Source organism: Hoplias malabaricus, chromosome 11 (genome assembly GCF_029633855.1).
Source record: "Hoplias malabaricus isolate fHopMal1 chromosome 11, fHopMal1.hap1, whole genome shotgun sequence".
Lineage (NCBI taxonomy): Eukaryota > Metazoa > Chordata > Actinopteri > Characiformes > Erythrinidae > Hoplias > Hoplias malabaricus.
Window position 1 is genome coordinate 10364552 of NC_089810.1, and position 17056 is coordinate 10381607.

The following is a 17056-nucleotide window of genomic DNA, read 5'->3' on the forward strand; positions in this document are numbered from 1 at the left end:
ACACAACAGCAGAATTTCCTGGAATGTACTGTCTCAAAAATGTATGCACATTCTACAGTCTCCAGTCTTGAGATAAACACACTGTCTGTGTATTACGGTAAAACGCAGCATGGTATAAGTTGAGAGTCCAGTGTTTCCTTAAGGAGGAGTGTGGTACGTGTTTGGAGAGCCGGGCTGTAGGCTACTCACCGCTCTGTTGCTGCTGCTCCTGAGGGAGCGGAGTCTCTCCGGAGGCGGGACCCGAGACTCTGTGGCGGCGGGAGCGGAGGCTCTGCGGCGGGCTGCTGAGCGCACAGCTGGAGTGCACTCGGAGCTCCGCGGACAGCGCGCATGCTGCTCAGGTCACTCAGGACAGCTCTTCACGGCGGATCAGCATAATACCTAATACCTGAAGTCTTTTAAGAGGATTATGTGTACTGGCTGCCCACACTCTCATTATGTCTTGAACTATTTTCAGCCCAATTATTTCAATCGTTTGCTGTTTCCTCGCCAACTGCGCGAAATAAATCAAAACAAACGGTACATGAGCTTCAGCAGGAACAACTCACAGCTCAGAGAACTCAGATAACAATAAACATTTCAGAGATTTGTGATTAGACCGGTCTGATTCTGCAGTGATTCACAAATGTCTCTGTAAATGATGCTTATATACATCCAAAACACATATTATTCTCTCTCTCTCTCTCTCTCTCTCTCTCTGATTGGTTGTACTGTTCGTACTATTAACTCCCATCCTCATGGTGTATTCAAGGAACAACTAAGCAACACCCTAGCAACCACAATGGACACCTTAGCAACCGTCCTAGCAACCACGTGGGGTACCACTGCAACCACCCAGAAACAGCGACACCATAAACAACTAAGCAAGGCCTTGACAACCACCTGAAAATCCCTAGCAGCCACCTAGAATACCATAGCAACACCATAGCAACCACATAGCTAAACTTTAACTACAACATGAAATATTATATCAACATTTTTTTATGGAAATGTGCAAATATATTTCACAGTAGAACACAGAACACAAATCCGATGTTGAAAGTGACATATTTCACAATTTCATGCAAAAGTAATTTTGAACTTGGGGAAAAGTTGGGAAAGGGCCATGTCTACTATTGTATAGCATCCCATTCATTATCTGTAAGCGCTTATCCAGTTCAGGGTCACAGTGGGTCCAGAGCCTACCTGGAACCATTGGGTGCATGGCAGGAATACACCCTGGAGGGGGTGCCAGTCCTTCACAGGGCCTTACACACACACACTTTTGTGTCGCCAATCCTACCACCTACCAACGTGTGTTTTTGGACTGTGGGAGGAAACCCACACAGACACGGGTAGAAAACACCAAACTTTGTCACAGACAGTCACTCTCTCTCTTGAACCCACAACCTCTAGGTCCCTGGAGCTGTGTGACTGTGACACTACCTGCTGTGCAATAGTGCTGCCCTGTATAGCGTTCCCTCATCTTTTAACAACAGTCTGTACACGTCTGGGAAGTGAGGAGACACACTGCTGGTTTTCTGGGAGAGGAATATTTCTGATGTAGGATTGTAGCTGCTCAACAGTCCTGTCGGATTTTTCATTGCTTGATGTGTATGAATATATGATATAACAATAAAACAATATACTATATAAGTTTGGGACACATAACATCTAAAAAAAAATATTAGTATATAGATCACAGAAGGAAAAAAACAGTAATTCAAGGGCAAAAACAAACTAAACAAAACAGAAAACAAACAAAGGCCTAATTTATATGAATACCGTGTTGGGGTGAGGTGGGGGACTTTCTAGTCTACTTCTACTCTCTCTCTCTCTCTCTCTCTCTCTCTCTCTCTCTCTCTCTCTCTCTCTCTCTCCTAGGAACGAATCGTCACCGTTCCCTTGTTTCTACTCGGTGTTGTTGTAAGGCGCACATTGATTCTTGAAAGAGTAGTCTTTGTGTTTTGGATCTAAAATGGGTAACGTCTGACTTTATTTATTGTTATTCATGTTGTGGCTGTTGTGGTCTCGGTGCTGAAACACTTCACAGGGTGTATATCGTCGGCATACCGAGTAGTGGTCCGTGCTGTTTGTGTGTGTAGTGTTAAGGGGGTTAGTTGTCGGATGTAGCACTGCTGCAGCTACATGGAGCTCCACTGCGCTTCATATTCCCCCGGCGAGGCGAGTCTTACTTTCCACCTTAAGTTGTGAAGCTGTTACATGCGTCGGGACATTATCACTGCGACGTTTAAGGTGGAACGGAAAATTAGAATAAGAAGCCAACTTTATATTCGCTGCTGCTGCTGCTTGCAGGGCTCAGTTAAGAAGGACTAAGAACATATTGCATTTTATTTCAGCCTACAAGTTGCAATTTTAATTGTAATACACTGTCCAAAAGTGTAATGTGGACCTTTCCACAGTATTGGCTTTACTTTAATATTAGTAGTATTTAAATTAGGCATAACCCATTATAACCAACTACTATTCATTCATAAATACATTTTCTGTAACCACTTCATTCTGATCTGGTTGACACAGAACCACTGGACCAAGGCAGGACACACCCCAGACAGGGTGTCAGTCCATCCCAGGGCATCATACACTCACCCAGTCTGTCACAACTGGAGGCAATTTCACACACTCACCCAGTCACTCTCACATGTGGACTGTGTAATATAGTCAATCAACCTACCATGTGTTTTTTGGGAGGACACCATAGCACCCAGAAACCCAAGCAGACATGAGGAGAACAACTCCGACAGTGGTCCAAAGCAAGGATGAAACCTAGGACCCAAAGCCCTATGACTGTGTGCCCTAATCCAAAAACTAGACTAGCCCTGCGATGGACTTGCCAGCCTTTCAGAAGGCAGTTGTGCTCCTGCCCTGAACCCAGTAATTCAGAGGAGGTCCCGGACCCACTGTGACCCTGAACTGGATAACGGGATCATATCAGATTGTTTATATAGGGAAAAAAATACGTAACATTTTACAAACATGTAAATTTAGCTAATTGTTCAAACCAATATTTGACAAACCATTGATTGTTCCTCAGAAAACAACTGTTAACGTGAGTTAATTTAGGTTGCTCTAGACCAAACATTTATTTATATATCTGCATCCACAAATGCGTACATGAAAAACTGGCAATATCCGCATCAGACCACACTTCTTGTGTCTGTGCATTGCTCATACTGTTCTATAATGTGTGTATTTTGTAGCCTTCACAATGACAATGAAATTCTTGCCATAATAATGTTCTGCACATTCTTACAGCTGGGTTGCAGAATCGTACCTAACTTCTTCACAGTGAGGGCAGGACGCAGACACCATGCCGACTGTGGTTTTATTGGACGCGTCGCTCTCCATGACACGACCAGTGTCTTTGGAGGGCAGTGAAGAGTTTCAGAGAAAGAACCTGGCTGTCCATGGCCTAACCATGTTGTTTGAGCACATGGCAACAAATTACAAGCTGGAATTTACTGCACTTGTTGTTTTTTCTTCCCTCTGGGAACTCATTGTGCCTTTCACTAGAGATTACAACACTCTACAGGTATGAATCATAGATATTGTAAATACTAGTATTATAATAGTTTCTGTTATTATTATTATTATAATTAAATCATTATGACCTATATAAAATGACAGTAGCTCATATCAGATTATGTTTTTAAAGTAATGCAATCCCTTCTTAGTTGTATGTTCACTTATTTCATTATTACATCCAGTGAGGTTTGTCACCAAGATTATATATTCATTGTGTTATCTTAATGAAGTGATAGGTCACTGCAGTTTTAACCTGTCCATTAAATTTCCTCGTTTATGTCACTTGGTGTCCAGGAGGCCTTGAACAACTTGGAGGACTATGATAAAACCTGCTTAGAGTCGGCGCTGCAGGGAGTCAGCAATGTTGTGCAGCAAGAGTGGGGAAGCACCTGTCCCTGCCAGGTAATGTGTTTGCTAAAGCAGAGGGATATTTATTTAAATTATACATTATTGCCAGAGACTATGTCCAAGCATAACCGATAATACACTGATTAGTGCTTAAAAAATCAGCATTCATGTCCACTGTATGGCCTTTATCTTAGATTGTGTCTGGGAGATATTTTTTTTGTCTAGTCAGTGACATCTGTTGATATTCATGTCAGTTCTGAGAGTTGTGTTCTCTTGATGGCCTGTAGGTGGTGCTGATCACTGATGGAGCATTGGGCATCGGCCGTGGTTCTCTGCGCCACTCACTGGCCACACTGAAACAGCGTGGAGATGATAAGAAGTTCCCCCTACCCTTCCCTTTCCCCTCCAAACTGTACATAATGTGCATCTCCAATGCAGAGGAGGTACTCCACCAGTTTTTTAAATGACTATATAATAAATGATCTCGCAGTCAGAGAACACGCTTTTTCTATTTTATTTCCCGCCAAAACTGCCAAACCTACATTCGTTTTCAGAAAATATACTTAACAGAAAATTACTCTGAATCATCCACAACCAAATATATCATCAGAGCTGTGTTCAGTTATTCAAAGAAACCCACATGATTATATTAGGAAAATTCAGTTCGGTCAATTTCCTTTAAAATCTGACACTAGGGCCCAATTTTCTCACGTGTCACTCTTAAAATGAACACCACAGGAGCTGTTAATCAGATTAAGATACATTTGTTAATGGACTAGGGTTTGCACAATTGTTTGGAATTTGCGCTTATTTTTCCTTTGAGTTTCCCTTTTAATGCAGGTGGACTATTTTATATCTAATAACATATTGTAAGTTACATTGCACATGAGAAAGAATAGCTTTTGTTGGATAATACAGCTTTAACTGATTTGCTTTAACATTTAAAGTGTCAGTAGAGTGCACAGTTGTAAATACACTGGGTAATGTTCAGTTAAATGTGGTTAAACTTGATGCCTATATTAACTGGAAACTAAACAAATGAAAATTTTGGTTTCTGGCATGTGCACAATTCCTTTATATAGTGCCAAATGTTTAATTTTTTAATGGTAATTTTTAGTTAATTTAGAAATGTCTGTTTTAACTTGCAGCTCCAAGCCACAGATGCCATGGAAAATCTGGAGCAGCTGCTTACGTTAAGCGGTGGAGAGGGACAGATATTTACTATGGATGGACCACTGTGTCTAAAAAGTGTTCAAGCAATGTTTGGGTGTGTAACCTGTTTCCCAGTTTTATCGTAATCTTCTGTGACATGTTCCTGACTGATAAACTGACTTTGTGCTCATTTTAATAAACACACTGAGTGGGTTTTATTTATAATGTTGAGTAATTGTGTTTTGACAGGAAGCTGATTGACCAGGCATACACCCCCTTCCACGCAGTGCTGCGCTGTGGGAACCTGGCTTCAGACGTGCAGGTGTTCCCCAGACCGGAGCCTGTGCTGCTGGACGAGGAGGTCGACCCAGTTCCAAAATCAGTGCTCACAGGTACATCCTAAACAATGAGTAGTAATACAGTGAGGTGTCTATGATACTTGCACACGGATAATTGTATTGTATTACATTTATAAGCTAAAGCTATGGTCTGGTCATATAACATTTATATTGTTTTGTTTAGTTTCAGAAAAAACACACTTCTGCGTATGATAAAGCTTAGTGTTATGATTTAAATAAGATGTGAACACGTTCTGTTCTGCAAGTGAAGAAAACATGTCATTTGACCAAAATGTTTCTAATTTTTACATAGCGCAGTTTCTATTGTACTGTATTTAGAACAACACAGAAGCCATTGTGCTTATTTACAATGCTAAGTAGGAGGTCACATCTATATTCTTATGTCATTTGACCAGAATTGTTCAATCATTTGCATAGGACTGAATATGTTATACTGTATATAGAACTACACAAGGACTGTTGTGCTTATTTACAATGCTAAGCAGGATGTCACCGCTCCATTTCTGAGGTTCACTTGCCCTGCAAGTTTAGTAATTCCCTGCTGTTCCAGCTTAGGAAAACCTACAAAAATTGCCAGATGAGTTGCTATGTTGGGTCATGCAATACTTCAGTAGAGTAACAGGGAGTAGGACAGACGGCCTCTACATAGTAATTGCATTATAAATACAGTCACTTAAGTATTGTGAAAGTCCAAATGCACTTCATTACTTGTGTGTTTCAGTGATTAGAAAGATACCTCCACAAGACGTGAAAGTGATGGCACTTCTTATTTCATTGCAGATTTGGAGATAGTGGGCTTCATTGAGATCGGAGACATTGCAAGTCCTCCAGTCTTGTCCAGACACCTGGTCCTCCCCATAGCTGTTAACAAAGGTTCCTTCATGATTTCACTGAGTGTTTCTTTAGTACTATTTTTAATTAAAAAAAAGATTAATCGTATCTTTGTGTTTGCTCTTAGAATCTGATGAAGTGGGAGCAGGGACAACTGAAGAAATGGAAGAGGAGACCTCAGCCAATCAGATGGCAGGGAAGAGCCCCAATTTCTGTGTTCTCCTGCATGGCAGTCTGAAAGTGGAGGGCATGATTGCTCTTGTACAGCTGGGGTAAGAAACTGTAGCATGCTGTTCTGAAGTAAATGTTCAGTTAAAGTGTATAAAGATGGTGCCAGGTGTTGAACCTTCTTAGTAGCTTCTAAAATCCCTTATAGAGAGAAAATGGTTTAAACCACAATTTTAAAAAATATCTTTGTAGGTGGTTATGAACCTTGTAAATAGGCATTGTTGGTGAGGAACCTATTTGGTATTTGTTGTTAATTCTAGCCATTTAAATAATGAGTACAATGATTAATTTGTGTTAGACATCGTTACTCATGGTTCTCATCGCCACTAGTTTTCTCAGTAGTAGACCTTTGCATAAATTACTCTGAATGATTTTTTCATTCCAACAAATGGGTTAGGGATTTGAGAGAGGAAAAAAAGATAGAATTCTCCTTTAAAATATAGAAATGAACTCTGTGCCCATGATCGATCTCTATATGATCTCATTATTATCGTCTTCATCCAGGCCTGACTGGTATGGAATGCTCTACTCCCAGGCTGATAGTAAGAAAAAGTCAAATCTAATGATGTCACTGTTTGAGCCTGGCCCAGAACCTCTTCCATGGCTGGGGAAAGTCTCACAGCTTGGACCCATCTCAGGTAGAAAACAGCTTTCTTTTATTTCAGTTTTTCTTTTAGTTATTTTTTTTTTACTTATTTGTTTTATTTGGATATTTTTATAAGATCAGAGATGGCCCCACTGAGACAAAAGCTGTTTCTCAATATGCGTCATTGTGTGTTATTACGATCTCGTATTCTTGGGGAAACGTCATCAGTAGCAACCCAAGTTCTGTTTTAAAAGTTCACATCTAGCCAAGTATTATCCAACCACACGCATGTGTTCTTGCTCCGCACGTAATATCAATGATGCACTAAGACATGACTTCTGTAGATTTGAGTGTCTGATAACCTCAGCACAATGACTCATCAAATACATTGGCGTTCCAATAACAGTATGAACATACTGTTCTCCTGTCCTCTGAAGTTTGTACTCATGAGTCGAACTCTCTCAGTTTGTACTATTAACTACAGCAGTTTGAACTTGACATACTTCTTATTGAGAAACATTCATTCATTATCTGTAGCTGCTTATCCAGTTCAGGGTTGCGGTGAGTCCGGAGCCTACATGGAATCATTGGCAAGGCAGGAAAACACCCTGGTGGGGCATCACACACACACACACACACATACACACACACATATATATATATATATATATATATATATATATATATATATATATACTCACACCTACAGACACTCCTGAGTTGGCAATCGACCTACCAAAGTTGCACCGTAGGAGGAAACCGGAGCACCCGGAGGAAACCTACGCAGACAAAGGGAGAACACACCACACTCCTCACAGACAATCACCCGGAGGAAACCCACGCAGACACAGGGAGAACACACCACACTCCTCACAGACAGTCACCCGGAGCGGGACTAGAACCCACAACCTCCAGGTCCCTGGAGCTGTGAGTCTGTGACTATTGAGAAACAGCCAAAGCCTTTGGTTTTTTTCACAGCGATTTTGACAAATAGAAAAATGGAAAGTCCTGTAGTGTTACTAATCACTGTGTTTGGTTCTGTCAGAAATTAATTCTATTAATTACAAGGCAATGATATAAATTACCTAGTGCTTACAACAAAATTACCATAATTAAATTGATTGCAGCAAAGTACGTCATGACTCAAAAGTAAGTAAACACACATAACACTCGTATAAAAGACAGCGATTAAATTTATATACAAGCTGTGGGGAAGGGGAAACTGTGGTTTAACAGGCTTGCCATTCCCACACAACTTGTATCTGAAATGAGACTGCTGTCATTTATATGGGTGTTTACTTACTTTTCTGTTTCCTTACATTTGAGACACATTGTATATAAGCTGTCATTACTGAGAATCTAAAATAAAAAAAAACATTTTTAGATGCTCTGGAGAATCCTTATGGAGAAGATGACAGCAAAAGCCCTTTCCCAGTCCAACCCAAAAACAAACGAAGCTATGCACAGAATGTCACTGTTTGGATCAAAGCCAGTGGACTGCAGGTATTTTATCAGTGTTTTTAACGTTTACTAAATAACATCTCAGATTCATCAAGAATTAAACTGCTATAACAGTGGAATATTATGTCAGTATGACAAACCGAATTCTGAATTTCTAACAGACAGATGTGCAGAAAATCCTCCGAAATGCAAGAAAACTTCCAGAGAAAACACAGACATTCTACAAGGTGAGTGTGCCACGTGGTGTTTAAGTGTAGCAAAGTACTGCGCGCGTTGTTTACTTTGAATTTGATACTTTTTGAGAATAAAGACTGATTTTTTTTTTTTTTTTTTTAACATTTATTAAAGGAGCTGAATCGTCTGCGGAAGGCCGCTTTGGCTTTTGGTTTCTGGGAGCTGTTGAAAGGTGTGGCTGAACTGCTGGAGAGGGAGTGCACACTCCTGCCAGACTCGGCCCATCCTGAAGCTGCCTTCCAGCTGTCTCACGCTGCCCAGCAACTCAAGCTGGCCAGTACTGGAGACTCCCAGTATGCAGCCTTTGAACAAAACATCACCCCCATGCTCACAGACTTCTCAGGCGGAGGTGGGGCTGACAGGATGTAGAGGTCAAGAGAGAAGTTTGTGTGGTGGAAGACTGCATTTCTCCGCCTTAGAGCTTCAACCTTGACCAGGTTACTAACCTGTACCCTGGACCGTTTATGCTTCCTAAAGCCACATTCTCAAACCTTAGACATAGAAAGGAACTATGAACCTTGTGACATATGAAATGACATTTTATAAAAGACACTTCATCTGAATTTATGCTTTAAAAAGGGCCATGGAATCTGTTTCTTGGCAAGCAGTAGTTTTTTGTGTACATAGCTTTTTATATGAATGAGCAATTGAAATAAAATAGTTTCACATTTTGTAATGTACATAATACACGACTGCAATCTATTACTTTGACATCTTTATCTGAAACATTGCTGTGAGGAGCATGTATTATTTGTCTGTTTTTTACTGACCTGAGCTGAACTTCACTCTGATAATTTCTGCAGTACTTTGTTTTATAATGTCACAGTCCCTGAGTTTACCAGCTTGTCTGTTGTGTTCAGTAGATGACCATTATAAAACACATACCAGGGAATGACTGTAAAGTGAAATGTTGCCTGTGTTTTTTTTTTTTTGTTTTTTTTTCAGCCAGGTCAATCTTCATCTTTCCTCTACCTCATTTCCCATCAAACTTACAATTCATAATGGAATAATGATTACACACATGAATACTTCTGCCGGTCTGTCTGATATCAAATACAGAGAAACGTCTCCTTTCTGTGGGTCTTTTGTATAATCTAAGGTAGCTTAGCCAAGGACATACTGAACATGAGCTCGACAGTAAATGCACTTTGTTTTGTTTAGACAGAGGAAGGACGGAGAGTTCTGATTTTATAATGGTTGGTCTGACATACAGAGGAGAAATGGATGGAAAATTAAGACCAAGGGTTGGGAGGGATAACTTCTGTACTGGGGGGGGTGTGTAAAGGCAGAATGCTGGATTATGGGAATGCTTCCTTCAGAGGCATCTCAGTTGGCTTTTCTTTTCTTCGTGCGGAACCGTCTCCTCCTCTGTTTGTAGAGGTGCCGGAAGTTGAAGAAAAGTCCTGCAAAGCGTCCAACAACGTACAATTAGCGAATTCACCTACTTGTAGTGTACCCGCATTCTATCATTTAGAGTCTCTCCAGAGGAAGAGAGATTGTAACTGCAGCAAAGAGGTACAAGCTACCCATTAATACTCTTATGCAGGTCTCAAGCAACTTTTGGCCATATATTGTAGCCAATCATGAAATTCATCCATTTATCATTTTAAGCATTAATTGCTTAAATGAATGAATAATCACATTTATTATAAAATCTCTCAGAAAAAGATCTAATAATGACCTGCAGTTTGTTGTTATTAACCCAAAGAGCAGCTCATTTCAGCCAAAGATAGCAATATTTGATTGCTCACAGAATTACTCACCCAGGAACATGAGCAACAGGTAGAACTGCAAGACATAAGAGAAACTGAGGGAGGAGCCCAAGGCTTCTGGGAGGCGGATACTTAAGAATTTAGTATCATTGAAAATTGGGATGGACTGGATGACAGCCACCGCTGTAGAACAAAAGAACAGAAACAGGCATTCATATGAGGAAAAGCACAGAAGAGTGCCTCTTGTGTAGTTGTGTAATTTCAAGCCACTTCAATGAGGTGTTTTACATCTAAAAAAAAAAAAATCCAAACAGTGAACTCACCTTCAGCCAACACACCAAGTGGGTACAGGGGCATCCAAATTGTGTACCGAAGCCAAGTTAGTGCTTTCCACTCGGTATCAATGCAGGCCAACATGTAGAAGGGGTATCTAAAGTTCATAATCAGTGAAAGTTCTATACTTAATGTTGTAGAACAAAAAAGTTTAATGCTTTTTTACTTTCCAAACAGTTGCACTCTTATCCTCCAAATTTTCACAGGCAGAGTAGCATCCTGCTCTTTGTTACAGTGAATTGTTATTCAGTATATGATTGAAAGATTTAAATAATGACTCTTAAATTGAAACCCACAGGATTTTATCACTAACAACTTCCTCAAATGCAGTACATACACAATTCTGTATATGATTCTTCATGAAAATAGTGGTAAATACTTTTGATTATGGCTGAAATATTGAGCTAAAATATCTAATTTGATCAACACTGATTCTCTGGTCTGATATTCTAACCGAGACAAACGATTTTTACGCTTTTTCTAGTTTGTATCTTGAACACTTTGTAGTGCAACAAACTGCCTGTTAGCTGAGGTTCTGCTATATTCAAGAGAACATGACAGTTTGCTTTTGATTCTTCTAACTGATCTACAGGCAGTTTACTAGCTGTGTTATTAGGTTTAATTGTTGATAACTACAAAGTCAAGTGTTCAAATAGCAATTTCGGCAAGAATTATCCATTTTTCCACCCAAAATTTAAGACATGCTGGCAGTTCACATTTAAATCTCACCTGAATATCTCAATGGCGCTCCACAGATAGAAGACAAAAAATACAACTGGTTTGTTCTGCATCTCCTCTAAGCTTCCAAAGATGACAAAAAGGACAAAGTTCCTCCCCATCACCTTTTAAGATAAAAAAGATTTTTTTTCATGGAAGTAATCAATTTCCTTGTTAAATCCAACATTTATTAGCCTTAGGGACTTTGAATGTAATGTTAGCTAGAGCTCTCACCTGTATAAAAGCAGGCATCACTCCAGTCTTTACTAACCCCAGAGCAGGGTTGATAACCTCAATAATTGCCAGCATCTGACAGAAGTACATCACGTCGGCAATCGTGTGAAATGTGTCATAAAAAGAATCTGTCACAACAAATAATGGGGAAAACGCATTAAGAATATGATCAAATCAGATAAAACTGCTAAAAGAAAAATGCTGAATGCGATATCGGCAAATAGATGTCTTATCAGTGTAGATCTACTCTGTACTGACAAGGAAGTGTGTCATATTTTCTGTGCCCCACACAATAGAGTGAAGCTTACAGTACCCTGTATAATCATATTAGCCACTATACATCAGATGCACAGGTTACCAAGGATTGCAGTGATCTAGGCTTTGAACCAATCACCAGGAGATCCCAGGCCAGATTCCAGGCAATGCCTCAAACATCTGAGGCTGGGAGTCTTAAGCCAGGTTAAGCTTAGGTTTGGCATCTTCCGGAGTTGTCTTTTCATAAACATAGTGTACGGCTATACAGATTTTCATAGGCAGATTCGTTCCCACAGGTGGAAATGTTCTTTAGGTAAGGATGGATTTTCCTGAACATTACAGGCTCTACTCACACATGCACTCACTCATACATTAACTGGAATTTGTACCAGGTGACTAGCAAGACAAAGCCCTGGTAATGTCCAGTAGAAACGTTACAGAATATTGTGTTCACACATACAGCTCCCTAGTAAAGTCTGGAAAAGTTCTGGGTTACCATGCATGTGTGAAAGGGGCTTTAAAGAGCACAGCTGGTTTTACAGACTCAGTGGGTAGGACAGCCCCCTCTCCCCATATCACTGCCAATGGTGCAACCAAAGACAGCAGATGTGACAGAGCTGGGCAGTTTGCATTCACCTCAGATGCACTAAACTGTTTAGTGGTATTACATTAATGCTATAATGAAAGCTTTAAAATAAATAAAAGCAGTGGGCTGGTCTCACTTGGCTAGTTTTCACTTCAGGGATTGTGACACTGTGTACGATCAGGGAAGATTCACAAAGAGGTGCAACTGAAAGCAACTAAAATTTGTAGAAAAAATTGGTAAAAACCTGGGAAAAAAATTAAAGAGACATGCATTGTGCATGGAGTGTAACGGACAGACATGTTATAAACAAGGCACTAAAACCTCACCTTGCCCAAGTATAAAAAGACGTACAGTCATGTTGACAAAGACCCAGGAGAATCCCAGAAACTGCACCAAGTTGTACATAAAGAGATATCCCTTTTTCAAGCCTAGGTAGGCTGTAGAGAAAACAGAGTGTTAGAAATTAAGGTCTCTTCCTTTTTCATATCTAAATTCAATATGCACTCTGCTGAAAATCTGACAGCTCACTTACGGTCCTTGGGAATCCTTGATTCAATGCTCAGTTTATGTATTCTCTCTTCCTGCACCAAGAGAAACAGAACAGTTAACAAGAGCCAAAATGGAACATCACCAAATATGTGAAGAAAGCAAATAATATTTTTTTTTCCTTTTAACGTCCATTCATTAAATAAATAAATAAATTCCTGAATCTTCTCCATCTGACCTTTTCTTTCAGCTCCATTTCCGCATCTGACTCATCCAACCAGCGGTCGAAGTCAGGGGCCAAAAAAACAGGCTTCTTCTCTTGTAGAGTGAGCCGATCCCACCAGCAGTGCTCCTGTTTTCTTACAGTGATGTTCACCAACCTCTGGGTGGACTTGTGTTTTATCTGAACCCCACCACCACCACCCCACACACACACACACACACACACACCAAGGGAGAAAAAGAGACACTTTTATTCATTCATTCATTCCCACAGGACTCTAGGGCTGTGTGATAAGAACACTACCTGTAGCTCCCCCATGCTTCCCACGTACATAGAGTTTAAAAGAAATTGATTAATGTAATTTATTAATTCATTCAAAAACTTGTTTTTTCACATTTACTGAGTAACTTACCAATCAAAGAAACACCAAGCAATGTACGGTGATTTTATGCTGCATATTTCATATCATCAAACTATAAAAGGACTTTTCACAAACCACAGTACGTCACAGTTTTACAAAAACTGAAAAAAATAAACAGTAAATCCACAAATACAATGATTTCATAAAATGCTGCTGTGAACAGAATTTAGATGAATGCTGCTTTCATATTTCAAAGCATTGGGTCTGTGTGTTACTCACTACTCACAGTCAGAGTGGGTTTATAAGTACATAACCTGAGGTTACAAGCCAACAAACTGAAATGGAAGAAACTAATCCGTCAAGTCATCATTTATTCTACACTGAAGTCTTTCCACATTCTTGAGAATACACAAGCAGCTCCTCAACTCAGACCGCATTCTTAAACAAAAGAGCTTAAAACAAATTGGAAATACTCTAAACAATATTTAAAGAGTTCTAAGATGCTAAATTATTTTACCCTGTTAGCAATTTTTTCAGAGATGGCTAAGAAACTCCTGGCCTGACACTTCTGGGGCTGGTTTGTGATAATTAGCGAAGCCAGGAAGTTGGAATGAAATGCTGCGGAGACTTTCTTTTACAACATCTGTTGTCTGCATACATTAAGCATAAATGAGGGCTACCTCAGGTTTCCTACCTCAGGTTTCACTGGTTTTAAGAACTCCAAGTTAAATTCATATTCATTTTCTCCTTTGGCTCCATGTCCTTGCCCTTGTGGGAAAAAAACAAGACAAGTTAATTTTGTTTAGAGTTGAAGGACAGGTCTCTCTAAACCGCTCGGCTGGAGAAGACGGAAAATTACCAACCTCTGAAGTGGAGGATGTTCTCATGTACAGTGATGTCAAGATTCTGAGAAAGAAAAAAGAGTAGAACCGTGTGAGGTGCTTCAACAGCCTCCCAGCATTTCATTCTATTCCTCACATTTTAAATACGCAAGAAGAGAGAATGCATGTTAGAACTGTGGTCTTGTGCAGACCGCCATAGGTTTGCGAAGAGTGCAAATTCAACCTAACCAGAAAACAAAGACAGTGAGACTGCTATAAAAAGATGTGTGTGATGGAAAATAAACTTTTTTTTCTTACTCAAATGACCCATTGTGAAGATAGTTACCTAGCAACACCAGTCTACAAAATCCTGCCCTGACATATCCTTATTTGCATTAAACCTGTATTTACAACGAGTTACTAGTTGCAACTGTTCGGTGGAAGCAGAACAATACGACCACTGTCTGCTGAGAGCCTGTCGTGCTTTCACAATATAGGTAATAACTGTAAGAAAAATGCCAGCTTCTAAGCAGAATCTCCTAAGGATACACCACAGGGTGTGGCTGATTAAAATGAGTGGGGGATGGTGACAATACCAGGTCTTTCCGGGAAACTGTTATCCCTGTATATAAACCTGCTGTCGTCCTGTACCTAAGATGCTTTTAAATAAATAATGATCTGAAACTGTGAGTGGATCAGGTGGCTAGGGGCCCTCGCCAGTATTTGCGATGCCTTAGAAAACAGAAATACTGACTTAAAAAGACAACACCAACTTTTAAAATTTTCCTCATAAATAAATAGTTAAGACAAATGTCATTTATCATGGTTTGATATAAAGCGCTACGTTTACGTGAAACTTGATGATATAGAATCATTCTCAAGCAGTGGTGATATGAACCAGACATCTGATATGTTTAACGTCTGAGATAATTTATAAACCAGTGTTTGGCCTTATACTAATCGCTGCTGTCCAATTAAACACATGCATCTCCATTTGAATACACCGGCTGTCCTTCACATGATGAATGAACCAATGGAAACGTTCCAAAATTCTTTGGAATAAAATCTGTTTTTTATTTTTTACAATAAAGTTATGAGCAAACAATTTTCATATTTTGTGACATACATGTTTTTAACTGGACATTGACGATATGAAGGCGAAGGCAGAGAGGTACATGCAGGGCATTGCGAGGCTGTGCTTTCCCTCCCCAACAGCTGTTCACTGGTGAAATACCCAACTCTCAAAATCTCTGGCACAGCAGCTGGCTGCCCACTGCACCGGCTGAGTGTGCACACTGTCGGTAGTGTATTGGATTGGTTAAATTCGGGGTCTCTGTGTATCCAACAACGTATAAAGTGTCAATTCTTCTCCAAATGCCTCTGTAGAATCAATCTGTTAAAGGTGCATGTGTTTCACTGAAGTGTCTGTTTGAGTTGTTTTAGTTGATCCACTGAAAGTCTGACCAATGCATAGATTAATGTGACCTCCTGCGGCCAATCAGACGAACCACAACAAATATGATTATTCAAATCCAGAGTACAGTTTTTCAAAAAGGTTTTCTCAGGCACAGAATGCACTTTTGTTGAAGCTATTGCTAAATTAGCAATTTTTAAAAATGCTCTTCATATTTTACAGGTTAGGAAATGTAATAAAATGCCTAGTGCACCTTTAATTATCCCAAGTACCCATTAATGCAATACATTATTACAGCTAGAGAACAGGGGCTGTGATTGTGTATTATATGAACAAAGCTGCACACATCTCCTACTGAACCTAAAGGGTTAAAACGCATGTTAACCATTGACACCTACTGATCATAATCGTAAGGTGTCAATAGTTGACGTAAGCACTAGCTTAAAATAAGGAACTAACGTTAGCATATGAATATTAGCCGTTTAAGTGTTACACAAAGGAAGATAAACTACTTTTTCTGGAGAATTCAGCGTACGAAACACATTTAACCTCCGTTCAGGTGGACTGGTGTGTAACCGGTGGCTAGCTCTAGCTCCAGCGCTAACAGACAGATCTCAGATCGCGGCGCTTTTTACCTTAGCATCGCTGATCTCCACCCTCAGGAAAATTTCTCCGTGTCTTTGAGCCCAGAACACGAGAGGAGTGAGGGTCTGCATTGCGAAGATTAACGGACACTCTTCTCCTCACCTTTTAAATCCGTAGAAGACAGAGCAGCTCTCGCACATAACGATAGAACCGCCCCAAAACATTGAGCACCGGCCGACAACTACCGGGGAGCCGAGCCGCAACGTATCGACTCCACGAGTCGGTTCTATGATTCACTTATTTTAAGAGAAAGTTCGGAACCGATTCACATTGAATTAATTTTTTTCTGTAAATGAAGATCAAACATACGCGCCTGTTACACTGTAATTGAAAATACAAATCACGTTTATCATTGTATTCTTTAAAAATTGGTTATGTTTTCGTATATATTATATTATCATATATATTCAAATCGTTATTTCTGATTCGATTCTTTTTTTGCAAACCAAGTCATTGACGTGACTCCCAGAAAAGAACCGGAATCCCCATCATTGCCAGAATATTCTGAGTCGCGCTGATTCGGTTCAGTTTATCTCGTGTCCAAC

The 17056-nt window shown here is 39.9% G+C and overlaps 2 protein-coding genes across 3 annotated transcripts; one reads left to right on the forward strand and one right to left on the reverse strand.

Moving 5' to 3' along the window:
- The first annotated feature begins 1866 nt into the window (after positions 1–1866).
- ints14 (integrator complex subunit 14) lies at positions 1867–9093 on the forward strand. 2 transcript variants are annotated; one of them, XM_066685428.1, is made up of 12 exons: positions 1867–1961; positions 3256–3532; positions 3820–3927; positions 4161–4316; positions 5022–5140; positions 5275–5417; positions 6165–6257; positions 6343–6487; positions 6948–7081; positions 8414–8532; positions 8652–8717; positions 8839–9093. In XM_066685428.1, the coding sequence occupies exons 2-12, from the start codon at positions 3311–3313 to the stop codon at positions 9091–9093; spliced, it is 1560 nt and encodes a 519-aa protein (XP_066541525.1). In that variant the 5' UTR covers positions 1867–1961; positions 3256–3310. The 2 variants fall into 2 exon arrangements, with proteins under 2 accessions (XP_066541525.1, XP_066541526.1); XM_066685429.1 differs by lacking the exon at positions 1867–1961 and adding an exon at positions 2004–2163.
- Positions 9094–9768: 675 nt separating this feature from the next.
- hacd3 (3-hydroxyacyl-CoA dehydratase 3) lies at positions 9769–16692 on the reverse strand. The gene is made up of 11 exons (XM_066685430.1): positions 16502–16692; positions 14495–14537; positions 14326–14399; positions 13286–13450; positions 13094–13142; positions 12888–12998; positions 11721–11848; positions 11499–11611; positions 10760–10866; positions 10488–10619; positions 9769–10127 (listed from the first exon to the last, which is right to left on the reverse strand). The coding sequence occupies exons 1-11, from the start codon at positions 16580–16582 to the stop codon at positions 10051–10053; spliced, it is 1080 nt and encodes a 359-aa protein (XP_066541527.1). The 5' UTR covers positions 16583–16692; the 3' UTR covers positions 9769–10050.
- Between the last annotated feature and the right edge of the window lie 364 nt (positions 16693–17056).